The 27,826-nt window shown below is 39.6% G+C and overlaps 2 protein-coding genes across 3 annotated transcripts; one reads left to right on the top strand and one right to left on the bottom strand.

Moving 5' to 3' along the window:
- Positions 1-297: 297 nt before the first annotated feature.
- LOC131937619 (tubulin alpha-3 chain) lies at positions 298-12,347 on the bottom strand. Its single transcript, XM_059295174.1, has 10 exons — positions 12,092-12,347; positions 9,739-9,828; positions 8,935-9,067; positions 7,552-7,661; positions 4,929-5,120; positions 4,217-4,456; positions 2,673-2,832; positions 2,087-2,214; positions 1,138-1,301; positions 298-969 (listed from the first exon to the last, which is right to left on the bottom strand). Exons 1-10 carry the CDS (start codon positions 12,092-12,094, stop codon positions 828-830), a joined length of 1,362 nt encoding a protein of 453 aa, XP_059151157.1. The 5' UTR covers positions 12,095-12,347; the 3' UTR covers positions 298-827.
- Positions 12,348-15,608: 3,261 nt separating this feature from the next.
- LOC131937615 (putative peptidyl-alpha-hydroxyglycine alpha-amidating lyase pgal-1) lies at positions 15,609-25,337 on the top strand. 2 transcript variants are annotated; one of them, XM_059295170.1, is made up of 11 exons: positions 15,609-15,862; positions 16,644-16,768; positions 18,011-18,138; positions 18,745-18,864; positions 20,681-20,753; positions 20,933-21,072; positions 21,759-21,835; positions 22,035-22,128; positions 23,980-24,095; positions 24,425-24,558; positions 24,961-25,337. In XM_059295170.1, the coding sequence occupies exons 2-11, from the start codon at positions 16,646-16,648 to the stop codon at positions 25,093-25,095; spliced, it is 1,140 nt and encodes a 379-aa protein (XP_059151153.1). In that variant the 5' UTR covers positions 15,609-15,862; positions 16,644-16,645; the 3' UTR covers positions 25,096-25,337. The 2 variants fall into 2 exon arrangements, with proteins under 2 accessions (XP_059151153.1, XP_059151152.1); XM_059295169.1 differs by having other exon boundaries at positions 15,616-15,862; positions 18,008-18,138.
- Positions 25,338-27,826: the final 2,489 nt, after the last annotated feature.

Genomic DNA, 27,826 nt, shown 5'->3' with positions numbered 1-27,826 from the left:
GATACCCAAGTTTTTAAATCGATGTTTTAATTTGTATTTATTTATTAAAAAAAACTATATTGTTTATTTTATCTTATTTTAATGTTCTTTAGTTGCTTAACACATCAGATAGTTCTGGGTATTTAAGAACGAAACGCTATAAACAGTGTTTCTTTCAGACTTTTTCTATGGGCGGACACAGGTTAAAGTATGTATTTTCTATATAAATGATGAAAGAAATACTGCGCTATGAAAGTACATTGGTACTATGATTATATGACATACACACAGACATACAAATAAAAACGCTGTGTTTCTATGTTGATTTATTTTTTAAAAAAATGAACACATCTCAAGGCAAGTACAAAATGATCACAAAATGTTGTTATAAAAAATTTTTGACATGAAAGATGAAATGATTTTTCTGGCGAAATACTGCAGAACGTGAACTAGTTTCAGTTCTCTTTAGCGGAATTTTGACCAAATAAAACCTGTGCTGCCAATAAAGAGGGACAAAAAAAAAACTATTCTTATGGCATAGAGAGGGCTTCACTGCTTTTCCTAACAGTATGCTGGGAAATTAATCTTTTAATTAAGGATTTAACATCGATTTTAATATAAAAAAATACGATCAAAATTATTATTTCCATATATTAATCATTATTATCATTGAAAATCTCGTTTAAAAAATGTTTAAACGACACAGGTAGATTATAAATTTCACACCAATCAGCCGAGTTACTCCCCCTAGACTCTAGTTGTCGTTCTTACATCTTTGATTTGTCTAGTCCCCGGCTAGTGTCACATCAAAATACTGCTACAGGTGTATCTGACACGCAGGGTGGGTGTTAAAAGTCGTCGCCCCCTTCACCGTCTTCGGCGTTCTCGCCTATGGAGTCGACACCCACCTCTTCGTAATCTTTCTCGAGAGCAGCCAAGTCCTCGCGAGCCTCGGCGAACTCGCCCTCCTCCATGCCCTCGCCCACATACCTGTTGCAAAAATCCCTCTTATATATATATATATATATATATATATATATATATATATATATATATATATATATATATATATATATATATATATATATATATATATGAAAATATTTCACAAAAAGAATTAATATTTAAAAAATATGAATAAAAAAAATAACGACTGACCAGTGGACGAAAGCTCGCTTGGCGTACATCAGGTCAAACTTGTGGTCCAGTCTAGCCCAGGCTTCAGCCACGGCGGTTGTGTTACTCAGCATGCAAACAGCGCGCTGCACCTTGGCCAGGTCCCCTCCAGGGACCACAGTGGGGGGCTGGTAGTTGATGCCGACCTGTGATAGACATAGAGAATGGTGCATATAACCCACATCTACTCTATATGACTGTATAGAAAATGGTGCGTATTATAACCCACATCTACTCCATATGACATATAGCATCTCCATACACTACCACCCGTAATATTATATAACATCTCTCATATAACCCTCCCCAACAATTGTATTGACCCAACAATTCCAAAAGCAGAAAGTTTTCAAACATAAGGAAAATCAAGCACTATGACACACACCATTTCTCTATACCAACCAAATATAACATAATAGATCATGAAATCGACCCCAACCCCAACATCCCCCCCCCCCCCCCCAATGTCGACAACCCTTATAAAATATTATCCTCAACCTAAATTTTTAAAAATTAGTACGGGATCACCCCGTACACTAATAATCCTAACAATGGACCTAACTCTGGAGAGGCGGTTTTTTTGGAGTACGATTGACTCATAACTCCAAACGTCCCGAGTTACGAGGGCAGATCAGCACTGTTTGCTGGGGAAAACAACTCATCTAGGAGAGAAAACTACAAGATATAAAAACTACAGCCTTGCAGAAGTTACAAGTTGTTATTTGGTGGACGAAGGCTATAGGGCAAATCCAGACAGAAAAGCAGACTGAAATTTGAGTCAACAAACATGGTCACGTGGCGCGTATCATGTTGACACGTGATACTTAATTGCTCTGGGGGATATTCTCTTCAGTATCATAAATTAATCCTCTTCAGTATCGTAAATTAAGAAAGAAGACGTTAAAGTTGATGGGGAAAACCATAGATGTACCTTGAATCCTGTCGGGCACCAGTCGACAAACTGAATGGTCCGCTTTGTTTTGATGGTTGCTATGGCAACGTTGACATCTTTAGGAACCACATCTCCTCTGTACAGCAGACAGCAGGCCATGTATTTGCCTACACAAGAACAGTCAAGCATTTGAATTTTTTAACTGTTAAATGGAGGGGGGGGGGGGGCGAAGGGGGGGATGTTAAGTAGGGTGGGGGCTCGTTTTTAAGGTAAGAGAGTACAGGTCGGGCTTAGTGTTTCTTTGAGACTTTTTTTTCTCCAGGGGTTGGGGCGAACTAAAATTTCAGAGGGGAGGGGGGAGTGGGGACACTGATAATATATATTTTCTATATAGATTATATATTTTTCTAATTTTTTCGGGAGAGGGAGGGTTGTGTCCACCCGAAGAGATGTCTGAAAGAAACTCAGTCCTGTTTTTTTTTTGGGGGGGGGGGGGGAGGGTGCTCAGGAGTTTGGATTTAATGCTGTACTGTACAGTACAGTTCACTGTGATGCAGGTTATGGGATGGGAGTCCATTTTTATCCAAACACTCATGTAGCTGTCTACATCGGTTGTCGTACACACCTTGCATAGGGTTACACTTGACCATCTGGTTGGCCGGCTCAAAGCAAGCGTTGGTGATCTCGGCCACTGTTAGCTGCTCGTGGCACGCTTTGTCTGACGAGATGACCGGCGCGTAGGTAGCCAGGGGGAAGTGGATCCTCGGGTAGGGCACCAGGTTAGTCTGGGGAGGGAGAAATTTTGTTAGGGCACCAGGTTGGTCTGGGGAGGGAGGGAGAAATGTTAGGGCGCCAGGTTGGTCTGGGGAGGGAGAAACGTCATTAGGGCACAAGGTTGGTCTGGGGAGGGAGGGAGAAATTTCGTTAGGGCACCAGGTTGGTCTGGGGAGGGAGAAACGTCATTAGGGCACAAGGTTGGTCTGGGGAGGGAGGGAGAAATTTCGTTAGGGCACCAGGTTGGTCTGGGGAGGGAGGGAGAAATGTCGTTAGGGCACAAGGTTGGTCTGGGGGAGGGAGAAACGTCGTTAGGGCACCTTGGTCTAGGGAGGGAGGGAGAAATGTTAGGGCACAAGGTTGGTCTGGGGAGGGAGGGAGAAATGTCGTTAGGGCACAAGGTTGGTCTGGGGGAGGGAGAAACGTCGTTAGGGCACCTTGGTCTAGGGAGGGAGGGAGAAATGTTAGGGCACAAGGTTGGTCTGGGGAGGGAGGGAGAAATGTCGTTAGGGCACAAGGTTGGTCTAGGGAGGGAGGGAGAAATGTTAGGGCACAAGGTTGGTCTAGGGAGGGAGGGAGAAATGTTAGGGCACAAGGTTGGTCTAGGGAGGGAGAAATGTTAGGGCACAAGGTTGGTCTAGGGAGGGAGGGAGAAATGTTAGGGCACAAGGTTGGTCTAGGGAGGGAGGGAGAAATGTTAGGGCACAAGGTTGGTCTAGGGAGGGAGGGAGAAATGTTAGGGCACAAGGTTGGTCTAGGGAGGGAGGGAGAAATGTTAGGGCACAAGGTTGGTCTAGGGAGGGAGGGAGAAATGTTAGGGCACAAGGTTGGTCTAGGGAGGGAGGGAGAAATGTTAGGGCACAAGGTTGGTCTAGGGAGGGAGGGAGAAATGTTAGGGCACAAGGTTGGTCTGGGGAGGGAGGGAGAAATGTTAGGGCACCAGGTTGGTCTGGGGAGGGAGAAACGTTATTAGGGCATATTGGTCTGGGAGGTAAAACGTTGTCGTTATTTCTAATGTCTTGTCTAGTGTGAAATCATAAACTTTTTTAAAATTTCAAAATGGGTGTGTTACCAATATAACAGTATTATGAGTAGATGATAAAGTATTTTAATTTAGTGTTATATAATATGTTCAGATACCTAAGGGTCATCTATCAAATATATGCAGAAACCAAAGGGTCATCAATTAAATGTATGAAAAAACCTAAGGGTCATCTATCAAATGTATGCAAAATCTAAGGGTCATCTATCAAATATATGCAGAAACCTAAGTTTCATATATAATATGTGTAGTCTTTGTAGATAATTGACTACAAAAACACCTTTTCAATAAGGTTTTTCTAATCAACGAAATAAAACTTCTACTATCTCAGTGATCAAATGACAACAAATTACTTGGAACTCCGTGAGGTCAACGTTGAGGGCACCATCAAACCTCAGTGACGCGGTGATGGACGACACGATCTGACCAATCAGGCGGTTCAGGTTGGTGTACGACGGCCTCCCAATGTCAAGGTTACGCCGGCAGATGTCGTAGATGGCCTCGTTGTCAACCATGAAGGCGCAGTCCGAGTGTTCCAGTGTGGTGTGGGTGGTGAGGATGGAGTTGTAGGGTTCGACCACAGCAGTGGACACCTGCAGGGGTCAAGGGTCATGACAGGTGATATACAAGATGTGGGTCGCGGGGGGGGGGGGGGTCTTGTTTCTGGGCTCGACACATTTAAGTTCATGTGTTAAGAACTAATGCTTGGTAATAGCTTGGTTATTTGTTCCTTTATTACTGAAGTGGAGGATTTATTAGTAGGCCTACAGTGAAACTTAGCGCACATGAAATGATTAAAAAATCTTTTTTCTTTAATTAATTTTCTCTTACTTTTAGTTTCTTTCAACCTACTATTGGGTTTAATATTTAGAGAATTTTATTTAGAGATTAGCATTTAAATGTCATAAGTAAAAATCTTTATTTTTAAATTTTAACGATAGAAAATTAATTTAAAAAAAAACAAAAACTAACAGTAGCGAGTATATTTACCTTAATTCCAGTTACTTCCTCAAATTGAGACAAAAAATATTTCCAATTTTTAATTCTATTGTAAATATACTTTACCTGCGGCGCTGGGTAGATAGAAAATTCGAGTTTCGATTTCTTCCCGTAGTCCACACTGAGTTTCTCCATGAGCAGGGAGGTGAACCCTGAACCCGTGCCCCCACCAAAACTGTGGAACAACAAGAAACCCTGCAGTCCCGTGCACATCTCTGCCAGTTTCCTGATCTTGTCCTGGACCAGGTCCACGATCTCCTACAGAATCAGCATAGATAAACATTTAGTGTTAGATTCTGATAAAACGATGTCTACAGACACATCATAGATATACTTATAGTGTTAGATTCTTATGAAACGATGTCTTCAGAGTCAGGATAGATATACATTTAGTTTTAGATTCTGAAAAGATGTCTATATAGTCAGCATAGACACACATATAGTATTCGATTCTGATGAATCTACCCACAGACATATCATAGATATACATTTAGTGTTAGATTCTGATGAATCAGCAGGTATAAAATTAAAATTTTTGTTACATTTTGATGAAACAGTTTCATACAATTTGAGTACGTCAAAATTCTAACTGAAAATCTGTAAAGTTTTGTTTAGTTGGCTCCCGGTCAAAAACCCCCTGGACATAAACCCCCTGGACATAAACCCCCCGACATAAACCCCCTGGACAAAATCCCCTGCGACATAAACCCCCTGGACACAAACCCCCCGCGATATAAACCCCCTGGACAAAAACCCCCCGCGATATAAACCCCCTGGACAAACCCCCCCCCCCCCCCCCAATGGAGGTTTATATAAGGAAAAACCAAAGATGACGAGAAACAAAATTAATATAAAAATACAAAACAAACATTAGGAAAAAACTTTTATTTTTATTATAACTTTAAAAAGACAGATTGTGAGCGATGCCTCGCAAATACTCAATAATGGTGGACTCATTAAAATTTTTAACAACAGTTAAAATTCGAGAGCTGCTATCAATATATTTTTTTTTCTGTCTTGGAGAGATTGTTCCTTTTTAATAAAGTCAATAAATTTCCAAATATTTGGGTGGCAACATCCCATATGCGACTGAAAACTTCTGTGCCAGCCTTCAACTGAGTTGTTTGTTTTTGGCATATGGTCTTCTGCACGTGTGTGCATGTTCCACGTGTCAAGTGGAAACATAGGTTGTCTTCGACCTCGACGTTGTGGTCTGCCAATATAGTAGTCCTCAAAGTAGTCTGCAATCGGCATTGCTTCTTGGGGGAAAATTTCCAATAATTTTTCAAAGGCATAACTCATGTGTTCGATGGGAACAAAGGCTAACGCAGGTAGCATTCTGAGCTAGAGAGCAAATTCACTATCAACTTGGTAGAGTTGTTGAAGGCCAGAGTTCTGAATTTTTCTGTATATATTTTGGCTAAGATGGAAGAAACATCCTTTTACCTCACACTCTGGAAATACCCTTTCAACACTTTTTATCACAGCCATTTCAAAGTCAATCATAATAGAAATTGGTTGCAGGTTTGTGTTTAAGACCGTTAGCTGCTGTAAGAGTGCTGTGTATGTTTCCTGTGTTTTGTTTTGAAGCAAGGCATAAACACATGGAACAGTGCGTCCATTGACCAATGCATGGACTGTGTACAGTTGTGAAAACAATGCAGGAGCTGTTTTGAATGTACCATCCATAAACCAGATGGATCTGGTCCATGCGAATGTTCATTACATCGTCCAACAAGCTGTTCACCATGAATCTTTATTTTTGCTTTGCATTCTGCCTTGTTGCGTCTTTTGGAACACTCAAATGACACAACGCCGTTCGCCAGATCTTTTTGCTTGACATAAACATAGCCTTCAAAAATCACCTTTAAATTTCCTTTATTGGATTGAACAAACTCCATTTCAGAAAATATACGATTTGTCGAGAAATAAATTTGATTTTATATTTATACCATGGTTCTGTATGCCAAGGTGGAGATGAACCAAGCTTCCGCCGGTGAATCCCTCACATCTTTTGAATTGTTAAGAATGTGTTGCTTTGATCCGCACGGCTCCCACATGTGGATGACCTATATCTAAGGTGTTGTCGGTGCCCGATCTTTGATCAAATACAACTAAGGTCACTCCTTGATTTCGAAAAGCATTTTTTTAGGTAGAAACTATTTTCTTAGTCGTAAAAAAATTAAATTAATTTAATGTAATTTTTTAAAAATTTCTTGGTTCACATCATCGTTATTTTTTCTTTATATAAACCTCAGCCCGGGGGTTATTATCCGGGGGGTTTATATCGCGGGGGGTTTTTGTCCAGGGGGTTTATGTCGCGGGGGGTTTTTGTCCAGGGGGTTTTTGACCGGACACCTGTTTAGTTCCATCATCAGCAAGAGTATAAAATAGGTCTATTCGATGTCAACTTAGTCCTGTTCATGAGAGTCGATTTTATTTCTTCAAAAAATCACGAACGAACATTTACTGAACTTTTGATCAACTTTTTCCTGTTGGCAATTCAACAAGAATATTTCCAAACTTAGTTGGTCAACATAGGATACAGAAACTAAATAGACACAGTGTTAATGGCCCAGCACCCTACTGGTATTGTCTAAACAAGAAGCCTCTAACAAAACAACTGACTGATCGTAGTCCTAAAAGAGCTACCATATTAAACTAAGGCAGACAACTGGGCAATACAAACCTTGCCGATGGTGTAGTGGCCCCTGGCGTAGTTGTTGGCGGCATCTTCCTTGCCGGTGAGAAGTTGCTCGGGATGAAACAGCTGACGGTACGTCCCATTCCTCACCTCATCTACCGGACACAGCACAGCAACATTTTAAATTTACGTTTTCAGAAAACAATCTACATGCAGGGTTTGATTCGAATAAATTAGATTTTTGTATAGTGTTATACGCTTCTTTTTTTGCCTAAAATATATTTGTAGAGGTAATTTATTCAACATCTAGTGTATTAGATGGCTGTTCAAAAATCAATAACAATAGGCTCTAAGTCAGTGGCTCACATAGTTCTAACTTAGGGTATCACTCCAAACTTCTTCAAGAAGATTTAATTAGGAGTCATTCCTTTACAGAGCTAATCACATAGTGTTTATAGTTATGTAGATAATAGTGATAATTAACAATAGTAAAAATTAAGTAAAGATGTATAATATATTTTGAAATCACTAGATAAAGTAGATTTTTAAAATTTAAAATTAAAGATTGCAATGTTTTTTTTTAGTGCCACCTTTTGAGTGAATAGTGTCAAACTATGGAGTCCACACCAGTGGCGTAGGCAGGGGGGGGGGGTTAGGGGGGGTCACAACCCCCCATAGACCCCTCGGTATAGATATATAAAGTATGAGGGGTGGGGTGTAAATCGAAAGTTTGAGGGGGGGGGTGTGCAAATCGAAAGTTTAGGGGGGTGTGCAAATCGAAAGTTCGTCCCCGGGTAAAAATTGGAATCCCCCCCCTTGAGACGATCCTGGCTACGCCACTGGTCCACACTACCCCTCCCCCCCTACATTATGACGCTGAAGTAATGTTATTGCACCTTTACAAAAAATTTAAGTTTTATCGTGAATGTAATGATATAACATCTGTCTGACTTTGTAGCTTATTCAATAAGAGCTACTTAGCTGTAGACTCGATTGCTACTTATCGGAGTACTCACCTACAACCGTGTTACTAATCATGTGGGTACAACAACCGTGGTACTAGTCACGTGGGTAGTCACTAACCGTGCTATTTGTCACGTGGGTACAACAACCGTGCCACTGATCACGTGGGTACAACAACCGTGCCACTGATCACACGGGTACTCACCAACAACCGTGTCACTAATCACATGGGTACAACAACCGTGTCAAAAGTCAAGTGGGTACTCACCTACAACCGTGCCACTGATCACACGGGTTCACCAACAACCGTGCTACAAGTCACGTGGGTACTCACCAACAACCGTGTCACTAATCACGTGGGTTCAACAACCGTGTCAATAGTCAAGTGGGTACTCACCTACAACCGTGTCAATAGTCAAGTGGGTACTCAACAACAACCGTGTCAATAGTCAAGTGGGTACTCACCAACAACCGTGGGCTCCAGGTCCACAAACACGGCTCTCGGTACGTGTTTGCCGGATCCGGTTTCACTGAAGAACGTGTTGAACGAGTCATCGCCTCCACCAAACGACTTGTCTGATGGCATCTGGCCGTCCGGCTGGGGAAGGAGATCACGTGATCAGTCAATGTTCGATTAGATGGGGGTCTGTCCTTCAGGGGGATCAATGTTCGATTAGATAGGGGTCTGTCCTTTAGGAGGGATCAATGTTCGATCAGTAAGGTTCTGTCCGTAGGGAGAGATCACTTAAGGTTCTATTTGAAATGTAAAAATGATCTATCCACATAGAAGTTATGCTCAATATTCTCTTATCTTAGCAACGTATCAAAATATAGGATGGTGCCTGCTAATTTCCTGTCAACGATCTGCGACAGTGCTAGTAAATAAAATAATTCTGTACGCCATGTAACTAAGAACCTACCTACCTGTATACTATGTGACGTAGACCTCCCCCTACCTGTACGTCATGTGACCTAAACCTCCACCTTCCCCCTACCTGTATGATGTGTGACGTAGACCTTCCTACCTAAATGTTACGTAACACCGCCCTACCTGTATACAACGTGACGTAGACACATCCTACCCGTATACCTTGTGACGTAGAACCCCTACCCGCATATCACATGACGTAGAACCACCCTAACTGTGTGCCATGTGACGTAGAACACCTCCCCCTACCTGTATGTTACGTAACACCCCCTACCTGCATACCACTTGACGTAACACCCCCCTAACCTGTATACCACGTGACGTATAACCGCCTTATCTACCTGTATGCCATGTTCCAGACAGTACAGCTCCCAGCACGAGTTGCCAATCTGCACGCCGGCCTGACCGATGTGGACGCTAATGCACTCACGCTGAAATAGACATGAGAAAATCACAGGTAACTATAGGGTATTCGACAGATTGCATAACATAGATAATGACAGAGGTATCAAATATGTTAACAACACGGGCATCAACGGGGATAGTAACATGAGGTACCATAACAATGATTCCCCGCAATCAAGACATTGAATTTACACAGAATAGCCGGCCTGACCAATGTGGACTCACATGCACTCACGCTGAGAGATACAGGAAAAAAAGGCTAACAACAGGCATATCAACAGGGGTAACAACACTAGTTTCAACAGGGTTATTAACGGGGGGGGGGTGTAACAACAAGGGTATCAACAGGGTTCCAACAAGGGTATCTAAATGTGCATGGGGTAGCAACAAAGGCATTTAGTGGCATCAAAATGCGTATCAGCATTGGCTAAAAAACCGCGTTTCAATAATGATCAACAGGGACATCAACGAGTCAGCAGTGGATAAAAACACACGTATCAACAATGGTATCAACAGGGACATCAACAAATTAGCAGTGGCTAAAAACACACGTATAAACAATGGTATCAACAGTGACATCAACAGGGATATCAGCAAGCCGTACACATATCCTCTGCTAAAATAACATTATATGAACCAAGAACAGCAAAAAAGTCCTAATGCGATGCTTTGTTCCACCAGGCCAACAAAAAACACCCCCCTCCCCCCCCCCCCCACTTTCTCCCCATTCGCACTGAATACCAGGACTGCGACCCCCATATTCCATTCATCAATAATTCATACCATTTAATGCCCCACCATCTCTCTCCCCCAACTCCGCATCTTCAGTTAATCTACAGCACTGGTTTTGTTGTATGAGCTATGTTTCAATGTCGTAATGTACAGATCTATTACATACATGATACATATAACACGCAACTGTAATTACACACCGATATGTTACAATATCGATTAGGATGGATCAAGGCATTGTTTTTTATCAGTTGTTCACAATTATGGACGCAGGCAATACACAAGAGGATTAAATCACATTGGCTAGTTAAAGCTATAGGTTATTAAGTGACGTTTGTTCATTGGTGCGAGTTCAAGTCCAATTCACGCCAAGACAGTCAATTGATAATATTTTTCCATTTCATCAGATTATCAAACAAAACGAATCAAAACAAAAAATCCTTTGATTTGGACTATGTTTGCCTGCTATGTCGTGTGGACTTCCAACCGACTGCAGCGGGTTAAGGGAGTGGGGTGGGGGAGGGTAGGGCGAGGTTCTGGCTGCTGACATGGACTCACAGTTGCCAACCCTGACAATTTTGGGTTCGGTTTTTGGATTCGTGTCTGTTGGTTGTTCACAGAGTCCGCCCAGCTCTAGTGGGGTACCCAGCTCAAGTCGGGGAAAGTGAAGTCGGTTGAGGCTTGTGCTAACTCTACTTCTGCCCAATGGAGCGCTGGGTCAGAAATTGGGATTTACTTGAATTTACTTGCATCTTCTTTTGTAGCCTAATATCGCAATTCACTTTACCGCTGCCTACGTATCACGGAGTTAATTCCATCATAGCCTACTGACAATCACGCTAAATCCCCTTCATATTGACATCAAGCTCACTTCGCCCCTGCTACTGACATCATGCCAAATGCACTAACTACTGACATCATGCCAAATGCACTGACAACTGACATCAAGCTAAATCCACTGACAACTGACAACGATCTAATTCCACCCCCTGCTACTGACCAGACCACTAGCAGTGAGCGTGTTTAGTGCTCAGCAAGCTATATAGAAATCAATGACAGGACATTGTAGTGAGGGAATTAGAAACAAAATACAAGCATAGGTTTATGAGTTGTTTACACAAAACTGACGTCACTGTATGTCGTTTAACAAATATAATCAAAACAGAAATTACATGTAAGCTAATGCAGTGAATAGACACAAAATATATACAGAATAAACAACATTAAACCATTAATGCGTGTAAATACACATTTGATGTGATACAGTTTGTAATGTCTTTCAGAAAAAAAATATAGTTTGAAGACAAATACCTAAGTCGACTTTTCACAACACTTTACTAAATATAGTAAGGATAAGTCAAGGATATACGACCTGCTAACAGACCAAACAAACAGGGCCTTATTTCAGTTGTATTTCATTTCTGGATAGACATGCAAACTAACATCATATCCATAAACAAAAAAAAATCACCTGCAACAAGCATAGTGAGCCGATATTTAAATATTTTTTTTTTAAATATTCCATCAAACGGTTTCAAAATACACACAAATACTTACCATTTTTTTCTGAAGCGAAACGTCAAACAAAGGCAATCCTTAAGAAAATATGACAAAAACTTTTCGCAAAACAGAATCTGCAAATACAGCTAGTCGGCAGGAATTTCAACGACTGGTCAATAATTCCAAACGTGCACAAAAAATGAGTGGAGTCTTATAGTGAGTAGAGAAGTTGCAAACGTTAACTTTTGTTTTCCTCTCTCCCCTTTCCGTGATGTGGAATGGTGAGTGACACTACGACAGATCCCCTTCTGGCACTTAAAAAAAATAGACAGATAACGCGCTATTTTTTGTTGCGCATGTCTACGAAATCCTCCTGACTATGGTTGTCGCGCAAGAATACTTGTATACTTAATAACAGCCGGAACTTTTTCGTAACACTTTTCAGCTTTTAGTTCGGTTATGGATGTTTTTACCGGAGGATAGGCTATAATTTCAGATTAAGTTAAAAGCTTAGGCTGTATAATACCACATTAATGTATTTTTTTTTCCTAGAATGAAGAGATTGTGATTGTTTCAAAATTTCAAGAAATAATTTCAATCACAGTTGTATAAAATTTGATACTTTTTACGTCATTTAACATGTAATTTAGTTCACTACTCTCTATATTAAGAGTTGCAAACAACCTTTCAACCATTTGATATGATTGTTTTAAGTACGCGATTGTGTATGTTATTGCTAGTGTGCGTATGTGTATGGGAGGACATTATTGACACACCCCTACATTGGCATTCCGCCTCCCCCCCCCCTTCTCCCCCTCACCGTCCCGAAATGTTGGTTTAGCTGGAAGCTACATCAACCCGCTAAGAGACAACGGCAGGCACCATCGATTTTCTCGGGTAACCATGGTAACGTGCCAGTTCGGGAAGATACGTCGGGGGCTGCCCGTTGAACTCTGTGATGTCAAGACAAGGGAGGACACAGCATAACCCCCCCCCCTCCCCACCCCCAACACACTGAATGGAGGGAGGTAGACAAGGGAGGACACAGCATCACCCCCCCCCCCACACACACACTGAACGGAGGGAGGTCTACTCATGACAATTGCAATGTTGTCATGCTGCGCTACTCACTATTCAGTCTAATAGATATCCGGGGCATTTTCCATACCACTACCAAACAAAACCCCAAAAAAACTTTCAAAACTGACTACTTTTAAAGGGGGTTTTCAGCAGCTAATACTATACAAAGCTGTTAACATATTCATGTCAAGACTAATCCAATATGTAATCCACCACCTTTCTTTAGCTGTAGCCATAACCATAATCCTATCCGTACCAAAAACCTTCACTTCAAACATCGATTTTTTTTCTCCCTGAAGAGAATATTATCTGATGTTCTCCTGAAGGTTTAAAAGGGTACCCCGCTCCTGATTTAATCGCAACAACGCGAAAGTAATTACACAAACTGTGGCGTTAACTTATTGGCACAAATAATTGCTAAAAATAATTCTATAATTTTTACTTAATAACTTTATATTAAAAAACACAAACGAAACAAAACAAAAAATTACAACGTGAAATGATTCACATAAGTCTCTCTCTCCCCCCCCCCCCCCACCGAACCACAAACATAATGTTGATGATGATTGGTAAAGTCGCTAACTCAGTACGAACTGAACATCAGGTATCCGATTAGAGCGAGGGCTTCTGGGTAAAAGTCTTTAATTACAGCCTGTTTGACAACTTGATTCGGTCTATTTCTGGACGGGGAATTAAGTTGTCGTCGTGGTAGTAGGCTGTGTCAGTCAGTTGTGACAGTCTAGTGTGATAGTCTAATGTGACAGTCTAGTGTGACAGCCCAGTGTGCCAACCAAATGTGACAACCTAATATGACAAACAAATGTGACAACTTAATGTGACAACTTAATGTGACGACTGAATGTGACAACTTAATGTGACAACTTAATGTGACAACTTAATGTGACAACGTAATGTGACAACGTAATGTGACAACCTAATGTGACAACGTAATGTGACAACTTAATGTGACAACCTAATGTGACAACGTAATGTGACAACTTAATGTGACAACCTAATGTGACAACGTAATGTGACAACTTAATGTGACAACCTAATGTGACAAACTAATGTGACAACCTAATGTGACAACCTAATGTGACAACGTAATGTGACAACCTAATGTGACAACGTAATGTGGGACCTAATGTGGGGCCTAATGTGGGACCTAATGTGACGACCTAATGTGACAACCTAACGTGACAACCTAATATGACAAACAAATGTGACAACCTAATGTGACAACTTAATGTGACAACCTAATGAGACAAACTAATGTTACGACTTAATGTGACAACTTAATGTGACAACTTAATGTGACAACTTAATGTGACAACCTAATGTGACAACTTAATGTGACAACCAAATGTGACAACCTAATGTGACAACCTAATGTGACAACCAACCTTATGTGACAACCTAATGTGACAACCTAATGTGACAACTTAATGTGACAACTTAATGTGACAACTTAATGTGACAACTTAATGTGACAACTTAATGTGACAACTTAATGTGACAACTTAATGTGACAACTTAATGTGACAACCTAATGTGACAACTTAATATGACAACTTAATGTGACAACTTAATGTGACAACTTAATGTGACAACCTAATGTGACAACCAACCTAATGTGACCAAAAAAAAAGTTCAACTAAGACATTTGATCAAAGTTGCCGACATTGTTACATTGACTGCCTACCTACTTGAAATGTTTAAAAAACAATCATAACAATGAAACTGCATTTTGTAAACACCATATTTACTTTGTAACTGGATCAGATTAAACACCTTATGCAATTGGTATCTATGTTTAACACAATATATAATATGTAATACGGTCTGGTTACACAGCATTACTATATAATTGGATAAAGTGAAACCTTATTTTATTATGTAATTTAAATCATAATGTGTACAGTACGATGCTGTCTTAATTAAAAGTATAATGTGTATAATGTCATTACATCATTCTGAACATAGCGTGTATATGTCAAGTAGACCTGTATAAAACCAAAACTAATTTTCCTGAACTCAGCAAAGATAGTTAGAAACATTTTTTGTTGCTGTAGTTATGTTACAATTAATTGAACTGCCTCGCCTGATAAAAAAAAAAACAATACCAATATAAACAGCTGTTACTGAGGCTATATACAGAATGATCGTGGAGGAAGAGATTTGTTTTTTTTACTACTCCGTGGTGTATATCGATGTTTGTTCTCAGTTATCTGTATCTTGCGTATTCTACACACTTACATCCAATCATTTTTAGCTCAATTAGAACTAGAAAAAAAAGACAATTTTATTTAGCTCAACGTGAACAAGAAAGAAAGAACATAAACAATCTCGAAACTTTACGTATAATCAATTTCTAGGTACAGTGTAAGCATTATCAATAAAAAGTTGTTTCCCTTTCCAGTATATATTACAGTTATCTCTCTTTGATTTGCCGCGTTTTGATTCTCTATCAACCCGATGTAACGCCTCGCGCGCGCCTCGAAGTCTGGTACTATCGATCAGCCGTTGCTAGGGGCGACGAAAATCGATACTCTTATCTCCCATGGCGTGTATATTTCTGGCATTCATCGATCTGGTCGTTGGCAATTACGTGGGTGATATTTTATGCAAATTAGGGCTTTGCGGACGGACATATTTTTTCAATGAACGTGGAACAACAGTAGATAGGCGATCGCAGTAAGAACAGTCTGTGGTCTATTTTCTGTCTGCTGAGTTCATTTGATTTGAAAGGTAAGGCAGACATATGTTTACTATCTTATCTGCGTGTAGTGGAACTAAAATTACATGACGAAGTCTTTATGATAAGGTGGAAAAACTGAGGGTAAAATTTCATGTCAATGTTTGGATTGAGTTGATGAATTAACAAGTGTGATTTGAGATGGGGTTATATTGTTGTAAGTAAATTTTTTTATAAGTGTGGTTTAACCAGCTTACATAAAGTAATTGAGACTATGCGATGTGATTATCCAGCAGTCATGATGAGATACGTTGTGTTTATTTATGAGTCATGATTAGGTCTGTGTCGTGCTTATCCATTAGTCAAGGTCTATGTTGTGTTTAACCTTCAGTCATGATGAGATCTGTTTTGTTTATCCATCATCATGATAAGATCTGTATATTGTTTATTCATTAGTCGTGATATGGTCTGTATTTATCCATTAGTCATGGTCTGTGTTTATCCATTACTCATAATGAGGTTCGTGTTGTGTTTATCCTTCAGTCATGATGAGGTCTGTGTTTATTCACCAGTCATAATTAGATATGTGTTGTGTTTATCCATCAGTCATGATTAGGTCTGTGTTGTACTTATCCATCAGACAAGGTCTATGTTGTGTTTATCCATCAGTCAAGGTCTGTGTTGTTTTTATCCATCAGTCATGATGGAGTCTGTGTTGTGTTTATCCATCAGTCATGATGGGGTCTGTGTTGTGTTTATCCATTTATCTTAATGAGGTTGGTGTTCTGTTTATCCATTTATCTTAATGAGGTCTGTGTTGTGTTTATCCACCAGTCATGACGAGGTCCCTACTGCTGACCTTGACCCTGGTCTGCCTGGCCAGTGCCAATCCTTACTTTGACGACGATTGGAGAGCCCAAGAGATGGAGGAGTACCTGCTGCAGCGGACAGCCGAGCAGGTATTGCCTTTATTCTAAAACACAGACCATATAGATGTTTCCAGATAGGTACCACTACATTTCTTTATCTTGACCGCCTTTTTCATATTTTCCATTCAATAACGTTATCTCCCTTTATACCACTTTCTTCTTCACTTTTACATTTCTATCTGTACCATTATTTCCCATTTTAGCTATGTCATTTCCGTATCATTTTTTCCCCTATTCACCTTCAGTTGTGTATATCTTTATTTTACTTTTCCTTACGGTATGTCATTTCATATTTTAAGCTTCAATTTTATATCTCTGATGATGGCCCTATAAAGGCAACTCTTAAATCGTATCATCTATATTGATAATTTATTATTATTAATATCGACTTATTTGTATCATATAATTAATAACTTTTATAATTCATTGTCTAATCATCTATTCTCTAACAAAAAAACATGGTCGTATTTTTAAATGAATTGTCTATAAATAGCCTAACTACAACAGAGTAGTCAAATGGTATCGCGCAAGATTAATAACACTAAGGTCCTTAGCTTCGTTCAATGGTTCTAGTCTGTCTGAGTCCACCCAGCTTTAATCGGTACCTAGCTGTAGTTGGGGAAAAAGTAATGATGGACAGGCATTGTGCTACTCTCTTTGGTCAATTTACTTCGTGGTGAAAACACGACAATATAAAACACATCAAGAACTTTTAAAACTAAATACAAAAGAACGAGCCGACCCGCGGCGTATCATACGCCGCTATTTAGTTGTTTTATTTTCTACTTTTCAGTAATTCATAATTTGTGAATTCGACAGTACCAATGCTGCCACTGAAAATATTTGCTTTAAAACACTATCAGTAAGTCGTTAAGGATGATACTACCCCCACCCTCCTTTCCCCCAACCCCTAACCCCCCCCCCCCGTGAAAGCAGCCTCCTCTTAGTTACCTCCCCTAAGTTTAAAATCGTTTCAAACTAAATTATCTGGCCCTAGTAGCCGTCACTAAACCCGGCTCTACGATTGTAAACATTTAGCGTGAACCACAGCTCACCAGACCATGTAGGGGTGGGGGTGGTAGGGAGCTCGCTTACAGCTTGGTGTTTTCTAGCGTCTCCAAGAAGAGAATTATATATATATATATATATATATATATATATATATATATATATATATAGATAGATAGATGGTTGTGGGGATTGGGGGAGGGGGGGGGGGGTCAGGGGTGAACAGGACAACTCTGTTGACCAAATGTTCTGGTACAACAGCAGGTAATACCACTCGAGGACCAGACCTTCAACACAGACGATCAAGGTATCGGCCAGGTGTCGGGTGTTGATGTTGACTCAAATGGCGGCCTTTATGTCTTTCATCGTGCCGATCGGCCCTGGAACTCTGAGTAAGTTCATCCTTTTTTTTTATTTCACGAATATTCGAAAGTAGGCCTTGGATCTGTGCGTACACTATTTCCTAGTACTTGCCAACTTGTCTAATAGGGTTCTAGTAGTCTAGAATAGACTGTTTTTTTTAAAATGCAAATTCACCATTTAATGACTGCGATGAGTACAGTATCTATCGGCCTCTAACTAACGTCTTTTCTCTCCTGATTACAGCACATATCAGCCACTGACTAACATCCTTACATTCCTGATTACAGAACCTATCAGCCAATGACTAACATCCTTACATTCCTGATTACAGAACCTATCAGCCACTGACTAACATCCTTACATTCATGATTACAGAACCTATCAGCCACTGACTAACGTCTTTACTCTCCTGATTACAGCACATATCAGCCACTGACTAACATACTTCTCTGATTAGAACAACTATCGGTCTCTGACTAATGTCCTAACTCTCCTAATTACATCACATATCGGCCTCTGACTAACGTCTTTACTCTCCTAATTACATCACATATCGGTCTCTGACTAATGTCCTAACTCTCCTAATTACATCACATATCGGCCTTTGACTAACATTATTACTTCCCTGATTACAGAACCTATCAGCCTATGACTAACATCCTTACTGACGCCGCTAAAGTCCCCATCAACAAAGACACAATTTTGAAGGTAGATGCAGCTTCTGGTCGTATACAAAGCAGTTTCGGAAAAGACATGTAAGTCATTTTTTTGCTTGTTTAAGTTTTCGTTATTTGTATGTTTGTAGCTTCTAAGATCAAAAACATATTCCCAGTTGAGAAATGTGGATGACGTGGCCTAACGGTAGAGCGCTAGACTGCTAAGCCGAAAGTCACGATAAAGGCGGCTGGGTATAATCATGACCACACTATCCCTTCATAGGATGAGGTCAAAGAAACAAGTGAACTCTACTTCACTTTTCTCATGGACCGTCAGCTTCGAAAAAGGAACTTATTTTTTTTTATTAAATAAAACCTGTCAGATAGCTAAGGATCAGTGGCGTAGCGAGGTCGGGTGTCGCCCGGTGCGGCACATAATGGTGTCACCCCCCAGAGGCGTAGCGACTCTTCTCGGGGACAAATTTTTTCGATTTGCACCCCCCTCGAACTTTCGATTTGCACCCCCCCCCCAAGTTTACGATTTGCACCCCCACCCCCTCAAACTTTCGATTTGCACCCCCCTCAAGTTTTTCTCTATATATTTTGCTATTTTTTGCCTTGGTGTCACCCCCCTAAATGGTGTCAACCGGTGCGGTCCGCAACCCCCGCCCCCCCCCCTCGCTACGCCCCTGCTTTGGATAATAGTCCAATAAAATTAACAAGGCATACGTTAATTAATAAATTATGTAAAAAAAACAATTATTTCAGTCTAAAAAAATCAGTATGGCATTAACTCATTAAAAGTTACATTTGTTAAATAATTACTAGTCATCTTTGTATTAAAACATGACTTCTCACACAAACTACTGACATGACTCCCCAGAAACTACTGACATGACTCCCCACAAACTATTGACACAACTCCCCACAAACTACTGACATGACTCCCCACAAACTACTGACATGACTCCCCACTGACATGACTCCCCAGAAACTACTGACATGACTCCCCACAAACTATTGACACAACTCCCCACAAACTACTGACATGACTCCCCACAAACTACTGACATGACTCCCCACAAACTATTGACATGACTCCCCACTGACATGACTCCCCACTGACATGACTCCCCACAAACTACTGACATGACTCCCCACTGACATGACTCCCCACAAACTACTGACATGACTCCCCACTGACATGACTCCCCACAAACTACTGACATGACTCTCCACTGACATGACTCCCCACTGACATGACTCCCCACAAACTACTGACATGACTCCCCACTGACATGACTCCCCACAAACTACTGACATGACTCCCCACAAACTACTGACATGACTCCCCACTGACATGACTCCCCACTGACATGACTCCCCACAAACTACTGACATGACTCCCCACAAACTACTGACATGACTCCCCACAAACTACTGACATGACTCCCCACAAACTACTGACATGACTCCCCACTGACATGACTCCCCACAAACTACTGACATGACTCCCCACAAACTACTGACATGACTCCCCACAAACTACTGACATGACTCCCCACTGACATGACTCCCCACTGACATGACTCCCCAGAAACTACTGACATGACTCCCCACAAACTACTGACATGACTCCCCACAAACTACTGACATGACTCCCCACAAACTACTGACATGACTCCCCACTGACATGACTCCCCACTGACATGACTCCCCACTGACATGACTCCCCACTGACATGACTCCACACTGACATGACTCCCCACTGACATGACTCCCCACTGACATGACTCCCCACTGACATGACTCCCCACTGACATGACTCCCCACAAACTACTGACATGACTCCCCACAAACTACTGACATGACTCCCCACAAACTACTGACAATATTTTGCTGAAATGACCCGCAGGTTCAACGTCCCCCATGGACTTAAATTTGACGCCCACGACAACATGTGGGTCACCGATGTTGGGCGCCACCAGGTTCGTCCTTTGTAATATGTGCTCTACGAGATTAAATGATCAACTGAAAAGTTTTAATAAATGTAAACAGTTACTTCAACCAACGTGTTATTTTTTTTAACCTAAGCTCTCTAATTAATGACAATACGTAGTCAAGAAAAGCTTCTTTTATTTTATGTTTGAATTCTCTCCCCTGACAGGTATTGCGATTTCCGAAAGGAACCACTACTCCGGACCTTGTACTTGGTGAAAAATTTGTACCCGGAAACGACAACGCCCATTTCTGTAAACCAACGGACGTCGCCATAGCCAGCAACGGCGACTTCTTTGTGTCTGACGGGTAAGCATGTTACTTACATCTCTGTAAGCATTTGCTTACATCTGTATAAACGTTTGGGTACATCTGTAAAAACATTTGAATACATCTGTATACTTTTCTTACATCGATGTAATCATTAGCTTACATCTACGTAAAAATTTACTTACACATGTGTAAACCTTTTTTCTTTAATTTATGTAAATTTTTCTTACATCTGTGTAAACTATATCCTACACCTGGATAAACTTTTCTTACATTTGTGTAGGTAAAATTTTAAAAACTAAATCTGGATGAGGTTTACACTTAGATAAAATGTGACTTATTACGGCCAAAGATGTATAATGTATAGGGTAAAGATACAATAAAATCCTGGAATACATGTGCACCAAGTACCAAAAAGTACACGAACCTAACGCTAAGAAATCTGTGGCTGTCACTGGCTGTAAAAAAGATACGAGGTAAAGTGCTTTAGAGTAGACGGACATCAGCCATCTGCTGCCCAGGCGAGATCTGATCTGCTATAGATAAACATATCGGAGATCGATAAATCTCAATCAAGAATTTCTCATAACTCAGGCGGTTTGATGAGAAGCAGAAAATAGAGTACTGGTTTCTGATTGGTTGGTTGATGGCATGTGACAAGGATGATTTCCCCCCCCCCCCCCATTCCACCTCACTGATTAACGTTTGTTTACTTGTTTCACCAGCTACTGTAACAGCCGTGTGGTCAAGTTTTCGAGCAGTGGTCAAGTACTCACACAATGGGGCACACGTCGAACCAGCGGTAAGAGGCTTTAGATCTGGGTTCAAATCCAGGTTATAAGAGTTACTAGGATTTTTTAAAATCACTATAATTACTATTATAATTTTGAAAAAGAAAGCTGACAGAATAGTAAAAAATTAAAACATCAAACAAGAAAAAGAAAACCGAATAAAAAACCAAAACACAAGCGTTCTAGATTGTGATTTTGATCTGTCTTCAGGTGACCTGACCCCCTTCACACTGACCATCCCCCACAGCATCACCCTGATTGAAGAGCTGGACATTGTTTGTGTGGCTGACCGTGAGAATGGAAGGTAAGTCTCCCATGGGTTATCTCCCCTCTCTCTCAACCACTTCTTCTTCATCGTTCTTACATGTAATACTGAAGTCATGCAGTACAATTTGGTATTACGTTTCAACAAGTTATACGCCATACTGCCCGTTGATCCCGACTTTAGCTTGGCGCCATTTTATTTTATTTTAGTGTTTACATTTCTATATGGGTTGTTGTCCCAAGCTAACGAGCCTTATCTGCCCGGGGTCCGAACTTGGAACTTTTGGAGTGAGTAATCTTGCGCTGTGCGACCGGTCACGCCGTCTCCAGTCAACCGCTATTTAATGACGTTCGTATTTATTTTATGAACCGCCGAAAAACAAAAAAAACCAAGCGTTATACTGAAACAACCTGTTCAGCTAAATGTTCTTATTGTTTCTTCTTTGAAATACAACATATGAACATAATTCCTATGTGGAAGGTAATTTTATGTCCGGCTGTGACTGAGCAATATGTCTGCCCTATATGTGTACCACATATACAAAGAACAGCGTCAAACACATACAGTGACAATATGTGAAGACAATACACCAGATGGTTATGTCATATTCCTACAGCTGTCGTTGTTCAATGTTTGATTGATTAGAAAAAAAAATCCCCGAGGATTGCTACTGAATATAATAGCATCTGATATGTGTGTGCGTTGGGTTGTATTTGGTTAAGTGAAGTTCCCTTTCAAACCTGAAAACAGCCGCCTTTACTTTCCCTAATGTGAGTTAGGTACCCATCAGAGCTGGGTGGACTCAGGCGCGGTCTGCTGACTTGAACCCGGATTCGAACTCGAGATTTACGGGTTAGCAGTCCAGCTCTGTATTTGGTTGGGGGGGGGGGGGGGTTGTAAATAATTGTTGTCTAGGGAGTCGGCGAATGTTTATTGGTATCTTAATGGAACTAACGCGAATATCGGCACCGGTGGGGTTTTAAATTTGGTGGTTTTGGTTGGACGGACCAACACGGGTTTAGGTTATTAGAGGGTGTAGGAGGTAGGTGGTGGTAGTGTGTAAGTTATCTGTCCAGATGGTCTCTGTGGGGAGGTAGGTGGTGGTAGTGTGTAAGGTATCTGTCCAGATGGTCTCTGTGGGGAGGTAGGTGGTGGTAGTGTGTAAGGTATCTGTCCAGATGGTCTCTGTGGGGAGGTAGGTGGTGATAGTGTGTAAGGTATCTGTCCAGATGGTCTCTGTGGGGAGGTAGGTGGTGATAGTGTGTAAGTTATCTGTCCAGATGGTCTCTGTGGGGAGGTAGGTGGTGGTAGTGTGTAAGGTATCTATCCAGATGGTCTCTGTGGGGAGGTAGGTGGTGGTAGTGTGTAAGGTATCTGTCCAGATGGTCTCTGTGGGGAGGTAGGTGGTGATAGTGTGTAAGGTATCTGTCCAGATGGTCTCTGTGGGGAGGTAGGTGGTGGTAGTGTGTAAGGTATCTATCCAGATGGTCTCTGTGGGGAGGTAGGTGGTGGTAGTGTGTAAGGTATCTGTCCGGGTAGTCTCTAGTTTGAATACCAAGCCTGATTTTGTTAGACTTGACCTGAACTGAGGACCAAGAAGTTGACGGCCTTGTGTTGACATATAAAGTGATGGTGTGGTCAGCACTTTGCCCAGTCGCATTTACTTTTTCTAACAAGTCAAAATACAAAGCTGGGTATACTCAAGGACGTTCTAGATTCACGAGTCCGGACAGAGATTCGAACTCTGGACCGTCGGACAAGCAGTCGAGCGCTACTCACACTCAGCCTATTAATATATTTAATTAATTGAGGCACCGGTAATTTTATAACAAGGCTGGAAAATATTCATCCAAAATTTAAAAACGTAAAAAAATGTCTGTCTTTCCTCAGAGCGCTGTGCTACAACGCCGGCCTCAAGAACGCCAACACCACAGGCAACTTCAACAGGACGCTGATACCACAGATGGACATTGGAAAAGTTTACGCCATCTACTACAGCAAAGCAGGTAAGTCTTGATGGTTCTAATGACGTGTTATACTCTTGTTACGTCATCTACTACAGTAAAGCAGGTTAGTCTTGATGTCTTCTACTGAAGTGTTATACTCAGGGAAACGGCTGGGTAGACGGTATAGCAGTTTAGTCTAAACGTGAACAGTGGATTTAAAGATTACTCGACTGTGGTATAACTTGATAACACTGGCTTTAAGCTATACAGGAGCACAGTCTAAATTGACCAAATATGTTTTAAACAAAATATAAAGCAATCACACTGTGATCTTATAACTGTATTTTGTGACCTATAAAAATTCACGTCACTTCCGTGTTTACCCACAGAGCAGGAAGTGGTGGCCGCGGGTCTCCTGTCTGACATCCCAACCATGGAGGAGGGTCTGCCCTTCTACCCGTCCAGAGCTTTCACCTATGACCTCGAGGGTCGTCTGCTCAATTCATGGGCTTACATCACACCGGTAAGGCAGACATGGAGCTAGGGGTGGATCTGGTTAGAGCTTATATATATATATATATATATATATATATATATATATATATATATATATATATATATATATATATATATATATATATATATATATATATATATATATATATATATATATATAAACTTGATATATAAATAAATAAATAAATAAATATAGGGCCTATATATATATAAATATATATATATATATATATATATGTATATATATATATATATATATATATATATATATATATATATATATATATATATATAAATTTAAAAAAAATATATAGCACTCGCATTTAAATTAATTATATACTACAACTAATTAATATAATTAATAATGTGTTTAGTTGTTGATGAATCCTTTGTTAACATTATTTAACAGGAAGTCGCTAAAAATGGACCGTCCTTGATCCATGACCTTTGCACCTCAAGAGATGGACAGGATTTCTTCTTGGCAGATCTTGACCAGCAGAAAGTTTACAAATACTCAAAGAAATGGCCGTCCATTGTTGGTTAAGCGCCGGAGCTTAAAGCAGAAAAAAAGCAACTGATTATTAAACAGCGCATTGTATAGAGGACCTAAACACGAAAAGCTTTGAAATTGTTTTTGTTCGTTTATTTGATAAAATTGATACAGAAATCTCCAGCGGACGTTTTTTTAGTCAACTTTGTAATTTATAAAGACGGAATTCAAACGACTACCATTTTAATTTTTAAGACATTCTTCAAATTAATGATTATCAGACAGCTTATATATATATATATATATATATATATATATATATATATATATATATATATATATATATATATATATATATATATATATATATATATATATATATATATAAAGTTGTGTATAACCTTTTATGCTATCTAGCCCATATTATGAATCATTCAACCGAATTTTTATCATTGGGATAAATCTTAACATGCTCATAATTTTAAAGCAAAATTCATAGTTTAAAAAGTAATGCTTCTTTGAAGTTTTGAGCAATATGACATCACTAAAAATATGGGCTCTACTGAAAGACGACTTTGCATTCCAATTTAATGTTGACACCATATACGGAAATCTAAAAACAACATGAGAATTACGAAGTAAATCTGTAAACTGTAAACAAAAAACGAGAGCTGATTATTGCACCCATGTTCTGATTCTTTGAAAATTTTACGATCTATGCGGAGACATCAAAAGTCTGGATAACGTATACATAGACCATCTCTAATACATGTTGTCTTGTCCAATGTGTAGTGTTGTAGTCGTGTAGACCCAGCTGTTGTGTCACGTGATATCTATTTTTAAATTTCTCGAGAGCATCAACCCTACAGCGAGCCTCGTTATGTAATGTTAAGCTGAAATATACGTATTGTTTACTATGATATAATAGAAATATACGTATTGTTTACTCTGATATAATAATAAAAACATGAATTACCTCACTAAAGATTTAATTAATATTATTAAAATTCAATTGCAGCTAAAACCATCAGTAAACTAAATGTAACATTAAAAATTGGTTATAAAAAAATCCTAACTTAATACTGAAACTTCTCTAGTGAAATTTTTTTTTTTTGACAAACAGTTTTCTTTTCTTCCCCAGATACCCCCCTACCCCCCCTTTCTCTTCCAAATTGTATTCGTAATTAAATTACATTGACCGAGTTACCAAACATTAAAAAAATGTCACACACATAGTTGTGTTACTGCAATCTATAAATAGATGAGAAAACACGTTCTAATGGACAATACTCCGATGGCTGGCCCGATAACAACGGTAGATCACACAGGCAACTCTCGCGAGATCTGTAACGATCTTGTCTACCTGCAATCTCCCTAACCGCTTTCGGCAAATACAAACTATCTCTTCCGTTATTGAAATTTAAAAAAAAAATTGATTTCTATTGAGATCAGAAACATTTAAAAAGTGAAATAATAATTTAAAAGAAAAAAATGTAACTAAATATTGAAAAAAAATGATGTGGATATATTATTATAGTTGGCGAAACTGTTTTTTTAAATTATTTTACTACTTGTGATGATCATTGATTTACTGTAAACCCTGTATTTTTGTGCTGCTTTGTTGACAGTCAATTAAAAATTGTTATTTTTAAACACGACTTTAAACAATTTATTTTTTCTTCTCTGTGTTCATGTGTTAGCTTTGGATTTTTTATTCAAAATTATTCTAAAAGTTAAAAAATATTTTATATTCAAAGTTATTCTACAATTTAAAAAAAATATATTCAAAAATATTCTATAATTAAAAATAAAAGTTTATATTAAAAATTATTCTAAAATTTTAAAAGATATTATCTTATAAAAGAAACCTTTAGCTGATATGACAGCAGCAAGGCATACACGCACACACATACACACACAAACACACACACAAACACACACACACACATGTATACGAGTGTGTGTACACATACAATTGTTACAGCCCAATCCTCCAACCAAGTGCATAAAATGGTGTATACAATCAATACCGCGACACCAAAGCCAAGTTTATTACTACGTGTACTTAGAAACAAACACAAGATCCCTTATTTACTGTATTGTTTACTCCTGGCCACACTACAGCACGTACCTATAAACGTTTCTTTATGCGATGTTTTGGTCGTGTTTTTCTTCATCATTTTATCATACGTTTTGTCCAGGGACGACAATCCATGTATGTGAGGCATTAGGTTTGTGTTCTTGTTGAAGTATATACAGATTTTTAATTCAATTTTATTTGACGTTTTTTGTTATTTTTTTTTTTAAATTAGGAAAACAAACATATGCCAAGACATTCTTCAGACACGTTAAAACGCCCTCACATCATGAGCACATACCCTAAAACGAGTCTAGAACGTACTGGGGAAATGGTAGTTTGAAATTTTGGACATTTACCGTTTTGTCGAAATACCTCCATTTGGTGTTTAAAAAAATAAAATATTTATTTTAAACCTAACGCTAACTTTAGCACTTATTTTAACCCTAAACCTAACTCTACAACTAGCCCTAGCGTTAACTAAGCAATACCTTTTAAAAAAAAAAAAAAAAAAAAAAAGAACAAAGTTCACCCGTATATACAATACTAAAATCAAAGTATTATTTCGGTACACCCTCTAAAACACAAATAATTCCCCACACTCAGACCCCAACACAATTCTTACAATCCCACTTCCCTATAATCACATCCCACACTCCCCACTAAGTCTCACAACAACCCCTTATATTCCCTTCAATATCACCATCA

This window comes from Physella acuta, unplaced genomic scaffold, assembly GCF_028476545.2.
Source record: "Physella acuta isolate Inbredline_101_S28 unplaced genomic scaffold, ASM2847654v3 ptg000215l, whole genome shotgun sequence".
In the NCBI taxonomy this organism is placed as follows: Eukaryota; Metazoa; Mollusca; class Gastropoda; family Physidae; genus Physella; species Physella acuta.
The sequence above is the reverse complement of the archived record's forward strand: the minus strand, read 5'-3'. Positions and strand labels throughout refer to the sequence as shown.